At 37.7% G+C, this 20132-nt stretch overlaps 1 protein-coding gene across 1 annotated transcript; it reads right to left on the bottom strand.

Moving 5' to 3' along the window:
- Nucleotides 1–2026: 2026 nt before the first annotated feature.
- Nucleotides 2027–19924, bottom strand: LOC139739139 (organic cation transporter protein-like). The gene is made up of 13 exons (XM_071649757.1): nt 19775–19924; nt 18889–19043; nt 15801–15960; nt 13652–13755; nt 11730–11884; nt 9734–9902; nt 9034–9172; nt 7964–7991; nt 6327–6420; nt 5119–5333; nt 3733–3841; nt 2626–2857; nt 2027–2041 (listed from the first exon to the last, which is right to left on the bottom strand). The coding sequence occupies exons 1-13, from the start codon at nt 19922–19924 to the stop codon at nt 2027–2029; spliced, it is 1725 nt and encodes a 574-aa protein (XP_071505858.1).
- Between the last annotated feature and the right edge of the window lie 208 nt (nt 19925–20132).

Genomic DNA, 20132 nt, shown 5'->3' on the forward strand with positions numbered 1-20132 from the left:
CATATAAACTGAATTTACGAGTGTTGTGATTGCTGTATTTACTAGTGCAACCCTTGCCATACTATATAATACAGGTACTTCGAATCTGGTTGCTATTTGCAAACCTTTTTTTTTTCTGTATTTCTACAAAAGTTGAAATAGAGGAAGTACAAAACGAAACAAGCTCTCTATAAGGTGCAGCAACACATCGGTTCTACCGCCTATGTATCTGTTACATTTTCGGGATTTCAGTGGTCTAGAAACATAGATTTGGCAAACAAGCATTCTCATGTAATAGGGAAAACATGAAAACAGGTTTATCATTACACATAAACTGAATTTACGAGTGTTGAGTTTGCTGTATTTACTAGTGCAACCCTTGCCATACCCTTGGCTAAGGGTAACAGCCATCATTTTGTAACGCATGGCAGCCATCTTGTGTAGGGACGTGTTAATTGCAGTGTTCCGAAAGCTACATTTCAACACTACCTTCAACATGCAACGATCTCTCATATACTATCGGATAACCACCTTTTCTCTTCAATATGTAATGTATTCATATTTCTATTTAAAACCCAAGAACAGACGACTATTCCCAGCAATCATATCAAACTCGTCCTTCTTTGTTCCGTCTTAGCAACAAATATAGTGTTTTCAAAATGGATCTTTATTTATGTGGCTTTCAACGAAAGATTCACAAATGGTACAAAGCATGGACATTAAGTTCAAAGTGTTAGTACTCCTAGAACAAACATCCATAACTTTCAAAACATTAAAAAAATATAAATGCTTTCAATTCAAGAAGCTAAGTTGCAGCGGCTTACCTGTAGCCGTCTGCGTAGATGCGTGGCAGAATTTCATTACAAGATTCTGGAATGATACTGTGCGTAAAATGCACTTGCTCCTGACTGTATCTGTAAACGTCTGCCTGTAATAGTCTTATCTGACCCTCTACAACAAATCTACCCGTCTTCATTCACGCTATAAATGACAGAGCATTATTGTATGCTGTATTTCTTCTTTAGAACTTATCGTCCTCTAATATGATAATCAACAATTGCCCGGTCTTTAATTATCATTGAAGTTGGTAGGTTCAATCAAAATGTTGAGTTAATGTACGTATTAATTATCTAGTTCTTGTTGTTTTTTGTCATCCAGATTTTCGAATTGTCACTATTCGCTAATAAAGGTCCGTAATTCGTATTCTGGCTAAATGGATAAAAACGAGGTTTGAGTGAAGTTACCATTGTTATATAATAAAATGATGATGTAAATCTATTTCTGCAGTGGGGCTCGACTCTAATGGCCGTTTTTCATCTAAATGCCACGAGAGGATGCATCAACTACATACATTTCATTCCGAAGGTTCGTTGTTCCGAAAACGAAGAAAAAATGAATGAAAGAAAGACAAAGGTCTATTTGAATTGCCAAAATATGAATTGTGTCACACATCTTGGGAGAAAATGAAATTTATACCTCCATGATATTGAAGACGCACATCCACGATGATGGCGTTGCTTTAGAAACTGTGTACATATACTTCTCTTTATGGAACTGCTGTATATAGCTCCATGATCTCTGCAAATCCTACGAATATAGTCAGACAGAATTATAGATTTTGATTAGCAGTATTAACAGCTGATGGATCAAAATATGAAAATATCCCTGAGCCCAATGAAAGTCTGCTATCTATTGCTTTAGTAGACCAATCAAAAGTGGAAGACAATTGAATTTTTAAGAATTTGATTCGACTATACAATTTCCCTATAGTGTACACTCATGTTGCAAGAAGTAGAAACACTCCCCCGTGATGCATTTTTGTTGACGTGCATTGAAAAGTAGACATACACGAATGCATCCACATAAGGTTACGTCAGTTACTCTCTGTTCCCATCTATCGAGTGTGTGGTTTCATCTTGACCTCTGTTAAATTGATATCAAATCTGATGAGATAATATCAAAGACGAAATGCTGTCAGTTCTCAGGAGGCCTGATTGATTGGAATACCCATTGGTGTTAAAGTTTAGCACCACCTTTCAGGTCATCGTCAAACACCATAGTTCTGCGGACAGAAATAATCGTAAAACATGATATTGATGGTCAATTCTAGAAAGGTTGGGAGTACGGAATTACGCGTCAACTTGCTAAGTTTGAAAAGCACATGCATGTGCTGTGCATTCATTCTTTACTTCTGTTTAGTTGTATGCAGAATTCACTCAAGAAAACTAGTGCGCACAAATTGTAAGCAATGGTTTTGTGCAGCCTACTCATTTCTACTATGATTTCTGCCAATTCATTGTACTAGTATTATTTACTTTGCTCCCTCCGTCTCAGTCACACACACACACACACACACACACACACACTCTCTCTCTCTCTCTCTCCCTCTTTCTCTCTTCATTCTCATCCCTCCTACATATATATATATATATATATATATATGTGTGTTTATGAATGTCCTTTACAGATAACTGGCGCTATATGAATGCTGTTCATCATAATAATTACGATAAATTACGATACATGTATACAGAGAAAAAGAGATAAGAAAATTGTGCAGTGGCCATAAACAAAATTAAGTCGTCCCTCATGGATGAATGAATATAAAAGCAAGCCTAGGTAGACATCAAAACTTTTGAAATCTACCAGCAGCGTGTTGCACACCAACCTGCCAGACTCTTCAATTTCTTGCATGTTCTCTGGCAACCTGCGTCCCTGAGTCTCGGGCAAGAGCAGCGTCAGAAAGCCCGCCAAAACCGTGCATCCGCCAAATATGACGAGGGGAGCGGGCTTCCACAACTGACTGGTCAGGAGAACTAGGGGGGCCGCGATGTTTGCCACCCGGCCCGCCATGGAGCAATAGCCAAGACCGATGCTCCTATGACCAGAGACAACATTTAGATATCATTTGAATATGATGGTCCGAATTCATACAGGTCGACTAATGTTAAACCATGGTCGAGACCATTATTGTTGTTTAGACCATGTGGTTTAGACCATACACTTAGAACCACAACAATAACATTTATGATTATCATAACAACAACAACAACAACCATACGTGGAATGTGATTTAAATCAATAATGTATTTCACATATCGTTTATGAATTTGGGTCAATAAGTTCACCTTGCTTAATATAAGTTTGAAATGGGTTTTATCAAATTCCTTTTAGCCTACCTCTGAATCGCTGAAAATATGGACGAAGAATTATCTATGTTTCACACCATGAAAATTCCTTGGTATTTTAGAGAGTTATGCTATTTCATGTAAATAAAACATAACAAAATCATCGTGATGGATGTAACTAAAAGAATTAATTTTACCAGAATTTCTTAATGCATGAAAACTAGACACTGAACTATGAAAACGATTTGATTTGCGAGTCACAACAGACATGCATGATACCTTGGAATTTTGTGTGGATATCGCTTATACTGCTAGATAAAAATAGATGATTCTAGAGAGGACTGAAAAGTTTGGAATATTACATCATATTTAGGAGACATAAAAATTGCTGACCTCTGGGATGGTTCTCTTAAGAATACTTTTAGACCTGAATGTTTTGTTTGTATGCCTTCGTATATGATAAGGTGAATAGATGCCTGTAGCGATATTTGATTTCTTAACAAATATCGGCTTTCATCAAAAGGTATGATAATGAAACTGATTACTTTAAGTGTATATATGTCTTAAACTGTTCATGATCTTGTCTTCCTGAAGTGGTTTTATCGCTGCTCGACGATGGACTTACCGTAAAGGAGTCGGAAAGAGCTCCGTAGTGTACAGATAGACGATGGTGAACCCAGCACTGATGCCAAATTTGCCTATCATAGCCACTGTTGCCCTAGGCACTCCCGGAGCTGAGGTTGAAAAAGAAAGCAAGAGTGAAGGGTATAAATCTCTCTAGCTATATCTGTCTGTCTGTCTCTGTCTCTCTGTCTCTCTGTCTCTTCTTTCTCTCTCTCTCTCTCTCTCTCTCTCCCTCTCTCTCTCTCTTCCTTTCTCTCTGCCCTAGAGGGATGGTACAGTTCCGGTTGAGATGGGGTTTAAGGTTTCCAAGTTTTGTGATGATTCCTTGAGGTAATGAGAAACCTCTTAAATATGAAAGAGCATATTAAAATTCAAAGAGGAATTCACAGTTTATAAAATCTATTTTGAAATATAAGGTGGGACCCAACTTATATTAGATCGCTTTGATTTACTTTTGTTGTTGTTGATATTTCAGACATTTTGAAAACCGATTTTCATCAAATGAATTTTGAATTCTTCTCAAAATTGTAGACTTCTTAAGATTTCATAAAGTGGTTTCTAAATATCTTGAAAAAAAAAAGTTAAACGTTGAATTATCATCTCAACCAATACCATCCCATCCCTTTAAGATTTAATTCTTGAGTTAGGGATCAGCCTGCGTAATGTCAATACTTCCTATTATAATCGACGTCATGCTTTTCCTTTCGCTTAAAAAAAAGAAAAAGATATCGACACTCTATACGCGCTGTAAATCGATTTCTTTCATCATGATGATTTCCACGAAATTTCACCAGAAACCAGACAAGAAATTGGGCATACATTAATACATTTCACTGCGCACCTGTCAATAAACTCGCTCAGTAATCTGCGAGGTTATAGGGCTCACATGGGTAAATAATTCCCCATAGAGACGTTTGAAAAAATTCAAAATTCAAAAAATTCTGTAAAATAGCTGGGAGAAATTAGGTGTTTCATCTTCACTAACCTGGACAAGTGAGATATACCCTTTTATCCATCAAATTTCCAAGGCGGGTTCTTCAGCTCAAACTCTGTCCAAGGGTCCGCAAAGCCAGACTACGAGTTCTCTTCACTCAAAAAAATCACTTATTTCCTGTACATGCACCCAATGAAATATAGCCCCTTCAAATTCCATGAGAAAAGTTTTCATCTTCCAATCATAATGCATGTAGAGGAATTCATACTCAATATTTGCAGCTATTCATTTTTTTTTTTCGGTCAAACTGCATTTCTGATTTTAGATAATTTTTTTTCTTAATTTATTTTGGTATCTTTGGTAAGATTTTGTGAAGGGGTCGGGGAGATTCCATTTTATTTACAGGTGTGAGCCCAATATAGCACATTCTCGCCTCATACACTGAATATTTACCGATACATGCTGTGAGAAGGCAAGCGCCCCCTCCGACGAGAAAGGTGATACTGGTGGTGCGTCGTCTGCCGAGCCATGGTACTTCGACCACGAATATGGACATCGTGTAGGCAGGAATCTCCATTCCCGCGGAGACCATGAACGAGATGAAAACGTTGATACCAAGCGAAGAGGTGCTAAGACTCAGGCCATGGTACACAACGGCGCACACACACCTGAATCATCATTTGCGTAAAACAACACAAACCATCGAAGATTTTACCATGCATATAATAATGATTAATGCAGTAGCATCAGTAGAACACATTGATCAGTGAAAATTTGGGAAAATTGGACAAAAGTTAAGAATCTTTAAAGTTTTGACGCTATCATCGACAGATGAGAAGACTACAAAATGGGTGCTTTGTTACATGACTTCACGAACTATTGTAATCTTTTCATCCAGCGACTGCGGCACTGAAACTTTTAGAAATTCATAACATTTGAACGAAATGTCACATTTTCCATAAACTTTCACTGATGTCAAGTTTTCTACTAATATTGCTGCATTCACTCAATCAACACATAATTTCGGTGAACTTGTTCTTAAAGTCAGCAGCTTTAATGTAATGAACACTATCACATTCAAGAATTAGCATGAAATATGTTGACGATAATGGGGAGAGATGTTGGCGTTGTAGGTTAAGATGCATTGCGCAAACACAATGTAGCTATGGAAAGACGAAAGTAACTACAAATGAAAATATAGAATCCACAATAACGTGAAAGCAGCATTTCCTAGCTACGAACTCTTTTCGTCAATGTAAATTACAATAAAATGATATCAGTATTGCTAGTTCATAATGTTTTATTCAAATAACTTCAAACATTCTTTTAATTGGCAAATTGCCCTATATTGACGTAAATAAGCAATCGAATTAATCAGTGTTTTAGAAGTAGCCATGAAGAGAAAAAAATAATGAGCATACATACATACATACTAGGGCTGGGTTCCAACCAACGACATTCTGATCACCCCCAAGACGTATTTTGATCGGCCAACATAAAACTACTTCAAGTGGACTAATAAGAAGGCGATAAACCACCGGCAAAGTCGATTTCTCTGAGACAGGGCGATGCATATCATGATAATGTTTCAAGCTTGATACTCTCGTTAATCTATACGACTATAGGAGAGCGGGCACAAGAAGCAAAATCAATCATCTTACCATAAATACATGACTATAATAGTCCTTTTCCTAATCGGACCCCGCAGGATATCGATTGGATTGACCTTCTTCTGTTGATCGGTCAAATCCTCCTGTAAGGTGAAAGAAAGATGATAGAATTCGCTGTCATGGCAACCGAGTTCTGAGTGTAACCTCATTTGATATTAGTGAGAAAAAAATCAAATGAAAAGGAGATTCCACGCACTGATCGGTGTGATCACAGCGTGACGTTCGCCTGGATTGGCAGCCGGCAACATGGGATTGTAACCAGTTGGTCATGTTGATATTTCCAATATACGGTAACTGTCATGTTAGTATAGCAACCCTTCAAGAAGAAGGAAATCAAATATATCCATGAAAATCAATATATCAAAGCCCGATGCACAAAGAAGATGCTATAACATCCGAATGCTTACCGATTTGAAATCAAAATTAGACTACCATATCTCTTATACAGCGTTATGAGTAAAGAGGTTGAAATGGGGTTGATTCGTTTTAGTAAGACCCTTTTGATGCGCCTTATATACGCCATCAATCACACCATATGTCTATTCATTTTAGCAATTGATCAACGATTACATCAAAGTATATAAAATACATTGACCTGTTCAACGTGTTCACCACACATTGCTATGTAGGCCTACAAGACCACTGATTTTTTTTCCTTACACTGAGTCGTAGTTCATATACTTTCTTAAACAATATTTGATATCAGACTTACTTCCTTCTGAAATAAGTTCTGAACAACTGAAAGACTAGTTGACTCTATGTTGCAATTTCACTGGCATGTAAAATAAATTTATTGCGAAAGTTAAAATACAGTTTTCTTAGGTCACTAATGAAAGGAGATAGTCAGAAATAGTGTCGGATATTTTGCTTGTCTGAAACAGTTTTTAACCAGCATATTGTGGTAACATCAAATCTATATTCTGCGCATTTTTGAAGAAGTAAGTCATGAAATATAATCAAAGACGCCTTTTATATCCAGAAAAAAAAAAGCTCCTGTCGTGTGCCCTTCATCGATGTTTTATAAGAAATAATCACGTACATCCAACAGTGCAATGTTTGTAGAGCGGCTGGGTCGAAAAGAAGGCTGTATGTCACTCTATAATATGCTTAATCGCTTTAAGAATCCGCAGACCTGCTTATAGATTGGTCTTTCGAGGATTTTAAGAATAGAGCAAATTGGTCGATAATATTTCACCTCCGGTTTATAATGACCCCAGCAGTCTTCAAGAATGGGGTAATCTTTGCAAGCTTCGATCTGCTCAAAATGAATGCAAATGCTTTTCAGCGAAGTGAGAATACGTGCCTAAGGAGCGCTAAGAAAGGACACACCGTCCTTCAATTAGATACGGGTTGAAATGGTCAAACAACGACGATTTAATCCAACAAAGATTTCTGTTCTTTGTCGAATTCGAACATTTCATTCGTGTTTGAAAGACCACTATCACAAGCTGTATCGTAACTAAAAATCTATTTGCTTGAAATGCTCATTGCACGTACCCATGCGACTTCAAAAAAAGGTCACGTAAGATATTGTCAATCTTCTGTATTTTCACGCCGATATATTTAGCACTGCGAATGAAATATTCAATCAAATGCTGTATGTCATGACAGTTCCATATCATTATCATTTCTATTGTCATTCAATAAGTTTTCCCTCTGTTCTTGTTTCATGCTATTCACATAATGTTTCATTTTGCTATATTTTACCCAGTTTGCCTAACCGCCATATTTCTTTTAATCAATTGCTGGGTATAACAGTTCCAAAGATGACCACTGCTTAAGGGTTTCATGACAGCGTCGTAGCCAGCTCTGCGACGCGAACGCTACGACAACACTAATCAGGCAAAAAAAAAAAAAAATGAAGTTTTGCACATGCGCGAAACAGCTGTTTTCATTTGCCTAACCCGGGAGGCTGAGTCATCTTAACATTTTAGTCACAGATCTAAAGCTGGCTATATACTTTTATAATACCAAGAGCTTCCAACATGAAGATTGCGCTCTTGCATCCGAACAATGTCACATTGCTCGAGAATAACCACCCGATGCAGCGGATCGGTCTTCTTCGCTGCATGGTGTGGCTGTGTCCCCAGGGACCGTGCTGTGGTTACAGTTCATAAGTATTGGCGTCATAATGGTTTTGCTACTTTATTGTGCTCCTTTGTGTGTAGGCCTGTTAAAGGCATATCGAGGATGAGCAAATCTCTAGAAACCAACAAAAAGTGGTAGCAGTGATGGATAAAGGCAATGGACTGAGAAAGGATTTTACCGTGATTTGGGGGAGCAGAGAAAAGCATTCCCAAGCAGATGAAGTGCCTTTAAAGTTATCATCGGCTGACAGCCAATCTTTATACAAACCGTTGAGTACCGCGATACTCTCGTGAACCAGCAACTAAATTGCACGCTGCGGCAGAGAGGCAACACGTGTGTAGACTGAAGCTCTCCGCAGGAAGTGAAGGTGTATAGGACAGGTGCATTTTAACGTAACCTTCCATAAATACCACTACCGTTATCATCATTCTCATTGTCATAATTCTATTATTACTATTCTTCTATTTCTTTTATCATAGTAAAAACACTGTAATAATGTGGTGATAATTATGATGGTCATAATCAGCAGTACGACCATTATCATATACGGGAGTGAATCCTTTCGTATAGTTCAGGCAAGTTGAGGAAATATCATACGGTAGTGACTTACCTCTTCATCAGCCAGTTTTTCTGATAGGCAGTCTTCCGGTAGGGTCGTGTTATTCACTTCAGCCATCTTAGTGATTGTCTTCTTTGCCTCGTCCCTCCTACCCCTACTGATCAGCCACCGGGGAGATTCGGGGACGATTCTGGTAGTGATAGATGAACGATAACACATCACCTTTAAGCATTATATTCATCATCATAATGCAATAACGTCTCATGTTCATTCAAACTACCTCATACGATCTTATGTTGATAAAAAAATGATTATACTGTAGTTTGTCCTCCCTCTGGAATGTATACCGTTCCAAGAATAGACAGGTATGATCTCAAGCTTTCTCTCTCTCTCTAATTATGTACCATATGACTTTATCAAATTTATATATTATATTGAAATATAATAAACCAAGATTGTTTAAGTGGTGAGACATGTAATAAACCCGAAAAAACAAGATACTAGAGTATTCAAACGCAATTTTATAAATATTCAACAGATATGATCTTAAAGAAAATAATGAATGACGTTAATATAGTAGCTATACACAATGATGATAATGATCATACGACATCAAGTGTGGAAACAATTTACAAAACATAAACTGCTTTTGTTCTTCCAAGTTGACAATTCCAAATTCTAATCATAAGAGCAGCTATAAACTGATCATCATTTCATGTAACAGAGCATGTACGAAAGTGATGTGTCTTACAGCATGAACAGAAGCAAAGGGATGAAGGGTGTGGTAATAGCAATCACCATCTTCCTCCAGTCTCGTAGAAGGTAAGCGATTCCAGCAAACACCATGTAGCCAACAGCATACGGAATGGCGGTTACTATTCCCGCCACGTTTCGCCTCGTTGTGCCTACAAACTCGGTCACTGTGAAAAAACAAAAACAAAAATGGGATTAACACGCAATTAGTAAACAATATTGTTGTCGCATCTCTTTTAGAATATATACAGTACCTATCTGAAATCTGGTAATTACTAATTCTTTACAACATCATTTCATGACTGGAATTACAGAGAAATCAATATTATTCAGTTGTATTTCTGACTTCATTGGTGAGTCACTGTAAAGTTTGATGACCCCATATCGCAAACTCGATGCCCCAATCACTGACTTGATTATATCACAACATTACTTTTTTCCCAAAGTTTTAATCCACCTTTAATTCAATTATATTTTATTACCATCCAACGAAAGGTAATACATAATACATAGTATACATTTGACAACTAATATTGTAATAATACAAAATATACATTTGACAAATACTGTCGTATAAGAGTCTATAAGAAGAGCAAGTCCCAAAGTGTAATGCCAAATATACTCTCTAAAAAAATCGAGTGAAAATATTCACTCCTAAAAGAGTGAATACAAAAAAGAGTGAAATTAGAGTGAAATTGGAGTGAATTTTGAGTGAAAATGTTCATTTTCACTTGTTTTAGAGTGACCTCAGGGATCACTCCAAAATCTTCGAGTGATCCCTGAGGTCACTCTAAAACAAGTGAAAATGAACATTTTCACTCAAAATTCACTCCAATTTCACTCTAAATTCACTCTTTTTTGTATTCATTCTATTAACAGTGAATATTTTCACTTGATTTTTTTTAGAGAGTATGTACAAATGATACGATACATCGCTGAGAAAAAAAATACTTTGGAATTTAAAGGTAGGGAATCCCATTTGCAGGCCTTAAATGAAGAGTTGTATAAATACAGTAGTATGTTGAAGAGAGTATCATCTTAGAAACTTCCATAAAGTATTGAAAGTGGAAGGTAACATTTAGTACATTTTTATTGACCGTTAGATTTGAATTGAATTTTTTTCGGGGCTCACCGTAAATTCCAGTACATTACTAGGCTACCTTTGCAGACCCATGCACTGCATGTGTGTCCATCATGTATATTTTGTGAAGAAAGTTCATCAAAACTTACAAACATTTCTATATACATTCTTGTCACACACTCTATATGTTATTACATCAGCTCTTATACTTTTAGATTTGTGTTTATAGATAAAGAATACAGAAGACTGCAACAAAAAGGCTTAAGTGTGGCTGACACACAGAACTACTGAGTAGTTGAGTTTTGTGCATTATTCAAATTGTAGATAACTGTTGACTTCTAAATTTCTCAACAGTGGCCTAAACAAGTCCCCTGATGTTCATATTTAATGTTTTGCTGCATTTTGGGAGGTCTGTAAAAGGTATCCCCTACCTTTAACAAAGTAAATGTGGCGATGGTATTGTATGGGCAAGCGTGATCTACTGAAAAGTGAAGCTTGTAGGACTACCAAGATAGTTGTTGCAAACTGGTGAATAGACCCCATTCCCCCTCCAAAAAACAAAACAACAACAAAACAACAAGACAAAACAAAGAGAGAGAGAGAGAGAAAAAGAATAGAGTCAAAGTTCTTATAGGTTTCTTTATTCATTAGTCATCTACACTATCATGAAAACCATTATCTTAACGAAAAGAAAGAAGCAAAATAAACAGAGAAGAGAAGAATGGACAATAAAACGTTGGAAAAGAAACGAAACGGACAAATCGAATAAGAATTAATAACAAAAGAGGAAACTAACAGAAAAGCGAAAGGAGAAGTTGAAGATATGACGGAGAGGATGACGCGATCAAATCTTTTTTGGAACATGATTTTGCGTCATCAAATTTCATGAAAACAAAAATACGAGCATTTATACCATAGACAAATGTGACAATGTACATCGCCACGTTGGCTATTCCTTGGCAGAAACGTAATAGAACAAAGAACCAGTAGCTGTGAATCGCCAGGATCCCATAGCCGAAAATCACGTTCAACAAGATGGCGCCGAATAATGCATAATACCGTCCGTACCTGGGCGAGATGAAAACGTGTTAAGGAAAGTAATAAGGAGAAGCATTTTATTGAAAGATTATTCAAGTATAAGATTACTAAACGAATTATACAACGGGAATTTGGTTGTCAGAGAGTCTACAGGATAATGGAAAACGCGCCCGTTCCGAACAAATTCACAAGAGATGCCGTTAGAAGTCACCAACGATATTTTATAACTAACGGGATTTCACTCAGGACATAAGATGGGGGTAACAACGACCAACAAGGTTCATTACGAATCTGCATGGTGATAGAGGACCTATCCAGAGTAAGTCGGACAAACTTTAACAATTGAGAAGTACATTTTCTTACGACACCATCTCCAACACCATCACTCACCTTTATACCTTCATTCATTAGTTACACAATAATTATCATCATCGCATGAGACTGAGCGTCGATCGACAGGCGCACCTGCGCCCTACAAAAGTAGTCACCATTATCATTATAACATCATATCTAGATGGTACAGTGCAATATCAGTCCCTAGTAAAATGATCAAACTTCCCTCATAGAGCATAATTATGATCGGTTCTCATACGGTTATCATCGTGATTCAGACAAACAATCAAAATAATCGTCGATTAATTTTGAAAACAAGGACTATCGAAACTTCATCTCCCTGTCCGCCTGGTGAAATATTTTCGCCATATCTCTTTCCACTATCATAAAAAAGTATTAAAGTACTCGGCAAAGTTGCACCTAGATTCATTCCCCATTTTCAACAAGAAATGAGAAAGAAAATGCAGCATAATTCACACAAGAATATAAGTGACAACACCTTAACAAAATCATAATGAATTAAATGCAAAGGGCTACATTTTGGTCGAAAACACGCTTTGAAAATGAAATTGTGTGAACAACTGATGAGAGAGTTGTGAGATGACGTCATCACTTAATCACCTAACTTGCATAATAGGTTGTGAACAATGCCACCGTCCTGTAACACGTGCAAAACTGAGAAATCCTACACCTTTATCTGCTCCGTATGATGTTTAAAAGACTTCTATCAGTCCGTTTATGCATGCTTTAATCAGTCTACCATTTAAAAGTGGAATTGCACTCCAATAACTGAGTGCGTTTAATGACTTACACCAAAACTTACAAACATGCACCTCTATGGACATCAATGAGACTTAGTTGTTATGGATGCTATATACGTATATAAGTGTGTGATTGTTATAAGGGATCCTATCTGCCTGTCATTACGCAGTGAATGCGAGTGGCATGCAAGCTTTCTACAAGTGTAATGATAAACACGAAGGTATGCACGGGGTATCTTATAATTGATGCCGTATGTATAAAATATAAAGTCTGGCAAAAAAAAAGTATTTTTTTTTCAAGTTCATTTTTCTCATAGATTATTTGTCTAATGATATTGTTTGGTATAATATCATCGTCAAAGGTAGTCTAATTGGCTATCAACTTGGTAGGTAAATTAAAAGGGAATTTACGCATGAGTGAACACATTCACTCATGCGTTAAGGTTTCCTTTGTATAAATAAACCCACCATGTTGATAGCCAATTAAATAGTCTTTAGTATGGTATGTAACACAATGATTTTTATCAAAATCTGCTACGAGAAATATGAACAGGAAAAAGTGTTTACTTTCTGTTTTTACTGAGTGTACATAACAAATAACGAATGCATAAACGCTGCATCAACCCTTAACATCAGAATTTTGTTCCAGTATTATGGTAGTAATCCAATAATGGAAATACAATATACACTAATTTTTATTTACACATCAGCCAGAGTCCCAAATAAAGCACTCCCAACTAGATAGCCGCCGTAGAAGAACGACTGTGCGACCTGCACATACACTTCTCCACCGCACACGAGGTCATACTGTATTTTTGAGTGAGAGAGGTGGGAGAAAGAGAAAGAGAAAGAGAGAGAGAGGGAGAGAGACAGCGCGACAGAAGGGACAAAGAGAGATAGGTGTCAAAGGTCACGTGGCATTCTTGTTGCTTTTCCTTTTACACTCGTGTCTCAGAAACATATGCTCATGCACCTTGCGAGCAAGACTTGTATCTTTGTTTTCAAAAGGTGATCACAAAGTTTTAATGATTATGCTATTTATCAGAATAACAATAACAATGATAATAACAATAACAATATCAACTATGATGATAATTGAAAGAACAGAGTTAGCAATAATAATGATAATAACGATGATAACGTTGAAAGCACAAAATACATCACTGCTATATTGATTGCGTCTCTGTGCGCTTTACGGACATGACGGACGAAAAATCAAAGACAGCTATAGATGCTGTTAAATGCAAACATACAACTGACTCACTCAAAATCCTTTTGAAATAAGTATACGGTGTTAAACTCTTAAGTTGTGGCTGAGTCTTTAAAGTACGATGGGACAGAATTCAAAAGGAGAGAGGCGCCATGAGCAATTTATCGCTCCTAATAAAACTTGGTCTGACGAACAAGACAATGGAAAAGATCTTCTTGAACTGCTCTGAGATCGCGGGTGGGCACATACTTCACTCAAGACTCACTGAGGCAGTTTGGAGCCATTGAACGGACACACAGGTATAGGAGTACTTGGAACTTGGAATTTCATACGTGACTGGACTGGAAGCCAAATGAATTGTTTTTCAGACTGAGGCTATATGGGACCGTGTCTCACTGTGGGTAATTTGAATTGAGTCGATGCGCTGTCAATGATTATTACCTACAGTTTATTTAGCTGGGAATCTGGCATATCATTAAGCAAGCGGGCTATTACATTACTTTGGTTGACATATCAAAAGAGCTTGTATAAGCTTCTTAGCGCAGGTTTTTAATCTAAGGACTGACGAACCTATCCAAGTTGGCACAGAGCAAGAGAAGCCGCCCTGTATTTCGTTGAAACAAATTGTTTACATCGATGTTCTGATCAAAAAGGCCCATCACACCAAGGTCTCTGGCTGTTGTGTGGATATAATGCCCTATCAAGGTTCATCATCTGAAAATGCATTCTTTTGCGGAATCGAGATGAAAGATGGAAATCTTGGGAGATTACATCATCACAATCGTTACATGGTCTGAACCAAACATATATACATGTATTAAAGTGTCGTCAGTGTAACACATTCTTGTCATTCCAATACTTATCACATTACCTAGGAAAGAGGAGAATATGGAAAACAACATCTGGAAGATCACCGAATCTTGGGGAACACTGATCATGCTGACAGTTGGTACATGAACTGATTCATATCCATGCATTACTACTTTTTGCTGTCTGTTCCTATGGTATCATTCAGATCATCTGTATGCAAGACCTGTACTGCAAAACCAGATTTGCAATCTCTGTAGCATAACAATCATCATTGTCTGGTAGGATCAAAGGTCGAAGAAAAATCGCGCAGTACAGCAAGTATGGTTACAATACTTTTGTCCAAGGTGGCATTCTTGAAGCTCTCCGGAAAATACCTCCTTCAAATGATTTGTCTATAATTCTTGTTATAGAAGAAACCAGTTCAAAAGTACATTCTTCACGGAGACGTTAATACTTGACCTGATTTAGGGTACACTATGCTGCAGCGAAATTTTTGATAATAGTATCGACTTCATTTACTTCCAGTTTCTAAAATTAGAGAAGCACTCATTATAACGTGGCTGTTCAGACATTGCAATTGGACCATCATTTCTACAAATATCTTGAAACTCACTTTGAGTGTCCAAGTCAAAATGTAGATTAGCTTTAACACGACTAAATGAATTCACCAGCTTTAAGAATGTTAGCCTCGTGATTGACAGGTATGATGAAGTTGTGTTATTCATATCTTAACCCGAACCAACTATTCTTAGCTAAATGCTGACTGTGTTTGCAAGCGACGGGTGTGCACGTGCTTTATGTACGTTTAAGTTTTGAAGTAATAAATGATTACCTCTTCAATAACGGTTCGTGTGTACAAGCTCCGATCGTAGTCCCATCCGGCATCACAAGGGATTATACCACGTGGTTCCGTCTCCAACGAGATGTACGTTGCCATGGAAACGTTAGACGCCACACCATCGACGAGCAATGAATAATCGGTAACATTGTACCTGAATAGGCCAAATAAAGAGAAAAATGGCAGCAAAGGGAGGTTCCATAATAAAGACCAATATTCATGTAAATGACCAAGCATAGTAAATCCGACAAATTGTTTAAGTCGCCAGATAAGTTTTTAAAATAGTTAATAACATAGCTCATTCCACGAAAAATATATTTTCAGTTTTTTTATCATAATTCACGACATCCTCCAAATTGGATATCCATAATCCATTGAAATAAGACGTAGAAGATCCAACTTCTAACAGAAAAAAAAAATATATGTAAAAGGAGGAGAGTTTTAAGTTAGAGTCCAGAAAAGTACAATGACTGAACCCGTATTTGGCGCAGGACAAAGAAGGGATTTAAATCTCCAGCCACCACTACAAACTGGTCAGTGGTAAATCTTGTCAAGTCACTGAATAGTTAATTCCATTCATTACTGCAACACTATACTACTGCAACATTTTTGTAGGGCTTTTATGTATACCCAAGGAGTTAACTCCTTAGTGTATTCAAATACACTGCAGTATACAACAATAAACAAAGAAGGAAGAAGTCTTGGAAAAACACCTCTAAAGTGCAGCAAAACACACAATTGGTTGTATGATGAATGCAAGTTTGATGTGTAAAAGAATGATAGATAGAAGAGTCGGGGTAATCATTCAGAAAATGCCAGAAACTGAAAATCAACCTGGTTGACTCAGACACGTGTAATATATTTGTATGTGTGTGTGTGTGTGGGGGGGGGGGGGGGGGTTCGTAGAGCAAATCCAGGATAACTGAAAACGACAAACGTCACTTCAAATTCTACAGTTATTGCCAAACACCAAAGCATTAAGAAGCCACTTTACATGTCAACATGTTACATGAACGACATCTGATAACAAGTAATGGACAACGACGTGAAGACATTAAGAATTGTGACGCAATATTATATACACGTCACTTGCGAAAACATCATTAGTAAAATACCTATTCTTTATGTGGCTGCGCGTTCAGGGATTCAAATACATTCCCAAATCTCAAATGTTTGCCTTCAATGACATTGAATAAGGTTGCATAGACCTGAAATATATATATGTATGTATATATATATATATATATATATATATATATATATATATATCTTAAATTCAAACAGCACAAGAGACATTCTTCTATATCATGGTGGAAAAAAAAAAACCGAATTATGATTCAATTTCGTGTAGCAAAAGAATATGTCAAACGTGAACTTTCCAGTATTGCTATATGCTGGGTAAATCTGATACTTCTATGATACACTGTCCCTTTTTTAGTCATCGAATCATAATATGCCCGACAAGAAAGGGTTGAGATTCCATGAGATTCTGTTTCCATACTTGATGACTTTCACACACTGCTGAATAATCGAATATTTCTCGATAAAATAATGTTCTTGTCTTACGCTGGAAAAGCGCTATTCCCGTTGTCATGGAGCAGCTGCAAGTTTTTGTTTTGTTTTATTGTTTTACTTTGAATGTGCAAACTGTGCAACCACGATGTTCACGCTGAAAGGGTAACGATTATCTTGCCTCATACTTATCAATAGTTTATGTCACTTTATTCTTGACAATGGCCATTGTGTTACATGGAACTGGGATTATCCATACAATTGTTGATTGAAGGTTTGCATGGTGAAGTAAATAACGGAGAGAGGTTTAGTTACGTTCAGACAAGCCTTAACCTCGAGGTTAGGAAACCTCGAGGTTAAGCTCGTAGTTAGGGACTATGTAGACGCACTCGTAGTTAGCTAACCTCGAGGTTAGCTCGATGTTAAGAGCCACGAGATATCTCAGGGTTAGTGCTCTAACCACGAGCCGCAGGGGGGGGGGGGGTCCCACTCGTAGTTAAGCACAGTGTGGACACAAAAATAGACGAACTCAAAGGGGCAGAAGTTTAACCTCAAAGTTTCCTAACCTCAAGGTTAAGCTTCGTCGTGTGGACGCACGTCGAAGTTAGGGGGCAAGAGCCTAACCTCAAGGTTTCCTAACCTCGAGGTTAGGGCTTGTCGTCTGAACAAACCGGGTTTGCATCGCATACTTTGTAATCCATGCGTCACCACTGGTTACTGTAGTTTAAAGGCAAAGTCCAGTCCAAAAATAAGTTACTCTGATGAAAAAGAGTAAAATCTTACTAGTTCAACGGTAAAAATTTGACTGAAATCATATGAAAAAAAAAAGTTATAAAATTTGAAGTTTGGCTAATTTCTGCGAAACAGTTCTTGTACAGTGTACATGAATATGCAAATGAGTGAGCTGACCATGTCATAACCTCACAATTTTCCATTGATCGTGTCCAAAAACTGACGAAAATTCAATGTTTCTGTCATTGAAGTCTGAAACATGTTATTCCTGGTAGAACAACTTCAGATTAGTGATCAGTTAGATATATCAGGATTAGAGCCTCGCGCGTTTGAATGAAAAAACGGGAAATTTCACAGTTTTATGTTCAAGCTATAAATTGGCAAGTTGTGAGGGGATGACAAGCTCACTTTGCCATTTGCATATTCATATTGACCGTTCAAGAACTGTTTCCTAAAAATACGCGATATTTCAAAATGTCATAACTTCCTTATTTTTCATTCAATTTCGATCAAAATTCTACCGTTGAACTCGTTATATTGTACTCTTTCTTATCAGAATAACTTATATTTGGACTGGATTTTCCCTTAAAAACCAACAAAGCACAAAAACCAACACACACACAGAGGAGAGGAAAAAAAAAAAACTAAAATAGGCCAAACCTTACCACAAATACAACAACACAAAAAGTAATGTAACGGAATATAAAAACAGAATTGACCGAAACCTGCTCTTCTAGGTCATTCTCCAGCTCAGGAAGCGCACATGCAATGAGAAAACACCGACTTACCATGGAGCTAGGTAGTCCAGCTCCACGGACTTCTTCTACAACTGGCATACCTTTCACAACTGCTATAAACACGGCCAGTGCTGACATCACTTCCGTTTGTGCCTTTTAGCAGCGGAATGCTCACAGACTTCAGTATCTCGGGGTCCTCGCAAGTGGCGGCGTCGCGACCAAGGTCAATACAAGTTGTAGTATTCCACTCTGGAATCTGTCAGTTTAGACCACAAGGATCATGAGATAGTGACCTTAATTAGTTATTGCGCCTGCATGTGAATGTGCACTTTCGCTCACTTTTCATTGCCCTCCGCCCTCGTTCTTGGCGTGGGAGTAACGAATTTTCCGTTTCGGGGCAATTACCCCCGAGGAGATTATTACCCCTGGCTAAAACAATACTGGTTAGTGAAAAGGTGAGTAAAGCATGGACCTAGGTCCATGAGTAAAGATTGGGGTTAGGGTTAGGTTTTCAGTAGGGTTAGAGTTTTTTGTTAGGGTTAGGATAAAGTTCAGGGTTAGGATTAGAGCTAGGGTCAGGGAAAGGCTCCGGAGGAATTGTTCACGGGGTAATTGCCTCAGAACTCAAATTGTCATCATGTCCTCACTTATATTCCCCGGGGAAAAAAGTGTACTGAGAAGTCAAGAAATATCGACCTCCTCCCCATTGGCCCTCTCTATGTGCGCTCCACTAATCGTGTTTAATTCCCTCTAGTGAGCCCACAATCCGTCAATAAATTATATTCTTTAGCTAAGCTCAAAAAATATTGACGCTTTAAAAAATACACAGAGACAGAAGATTGTATTCATTTATATATCAACTACCTTTATACGTGTAATAAACTGAATTACAAAATGCAGAATGAGATTGGTTTGAGTCTTTATCGCGAAATGTGATGTATGGCTGAAGGTATTCAGAATCTGGTGGAACCATACTCCCTTGCATACCTTGCACCAGTGATCGGATGCTCCCATGGCAAAGACCTGGAGAAAGGCAATCCAGGAAGTAGGGAAGACGATGACAGACACGATGGCGATGATGCCAACCTGGTAGCGCCCGAAGTCGCCGATCTCGTGCAGGATGTCGTCGAATTTCATGATTGCACAATATCCCAGCTCTCTTGTGTATGGAAGAAAACTGCGCGGCGATCAGGAGTGCCTGTGAATTACAAGATGAAACTAGAAATGTCGCTATGGCGACTGGTATGCCTCCGCCATAATGCATGATTCTCCTAATAGGTCTAGATAGTACATGTGGACAATGTGTGATTACATTTTCACAAAACTGGCAAAATATTGAAATGAC

This window comes from Diadema antillarum, unplaced genomic scaffold (genome assembly GCF_040938485.1).
Source record: "Diadema antillarum isolate AM-2024a unplaced genomic scaffold, OU_Dant_1.0 seq00000783_RagTag, whole genome shotgun sequence".
Lineage (NCBI taxonomy): Eukaryota > Metazoa > Echinodermata > Echinoidea > Diadematoida > Diadematidae > Diadema > Diadema antillarum.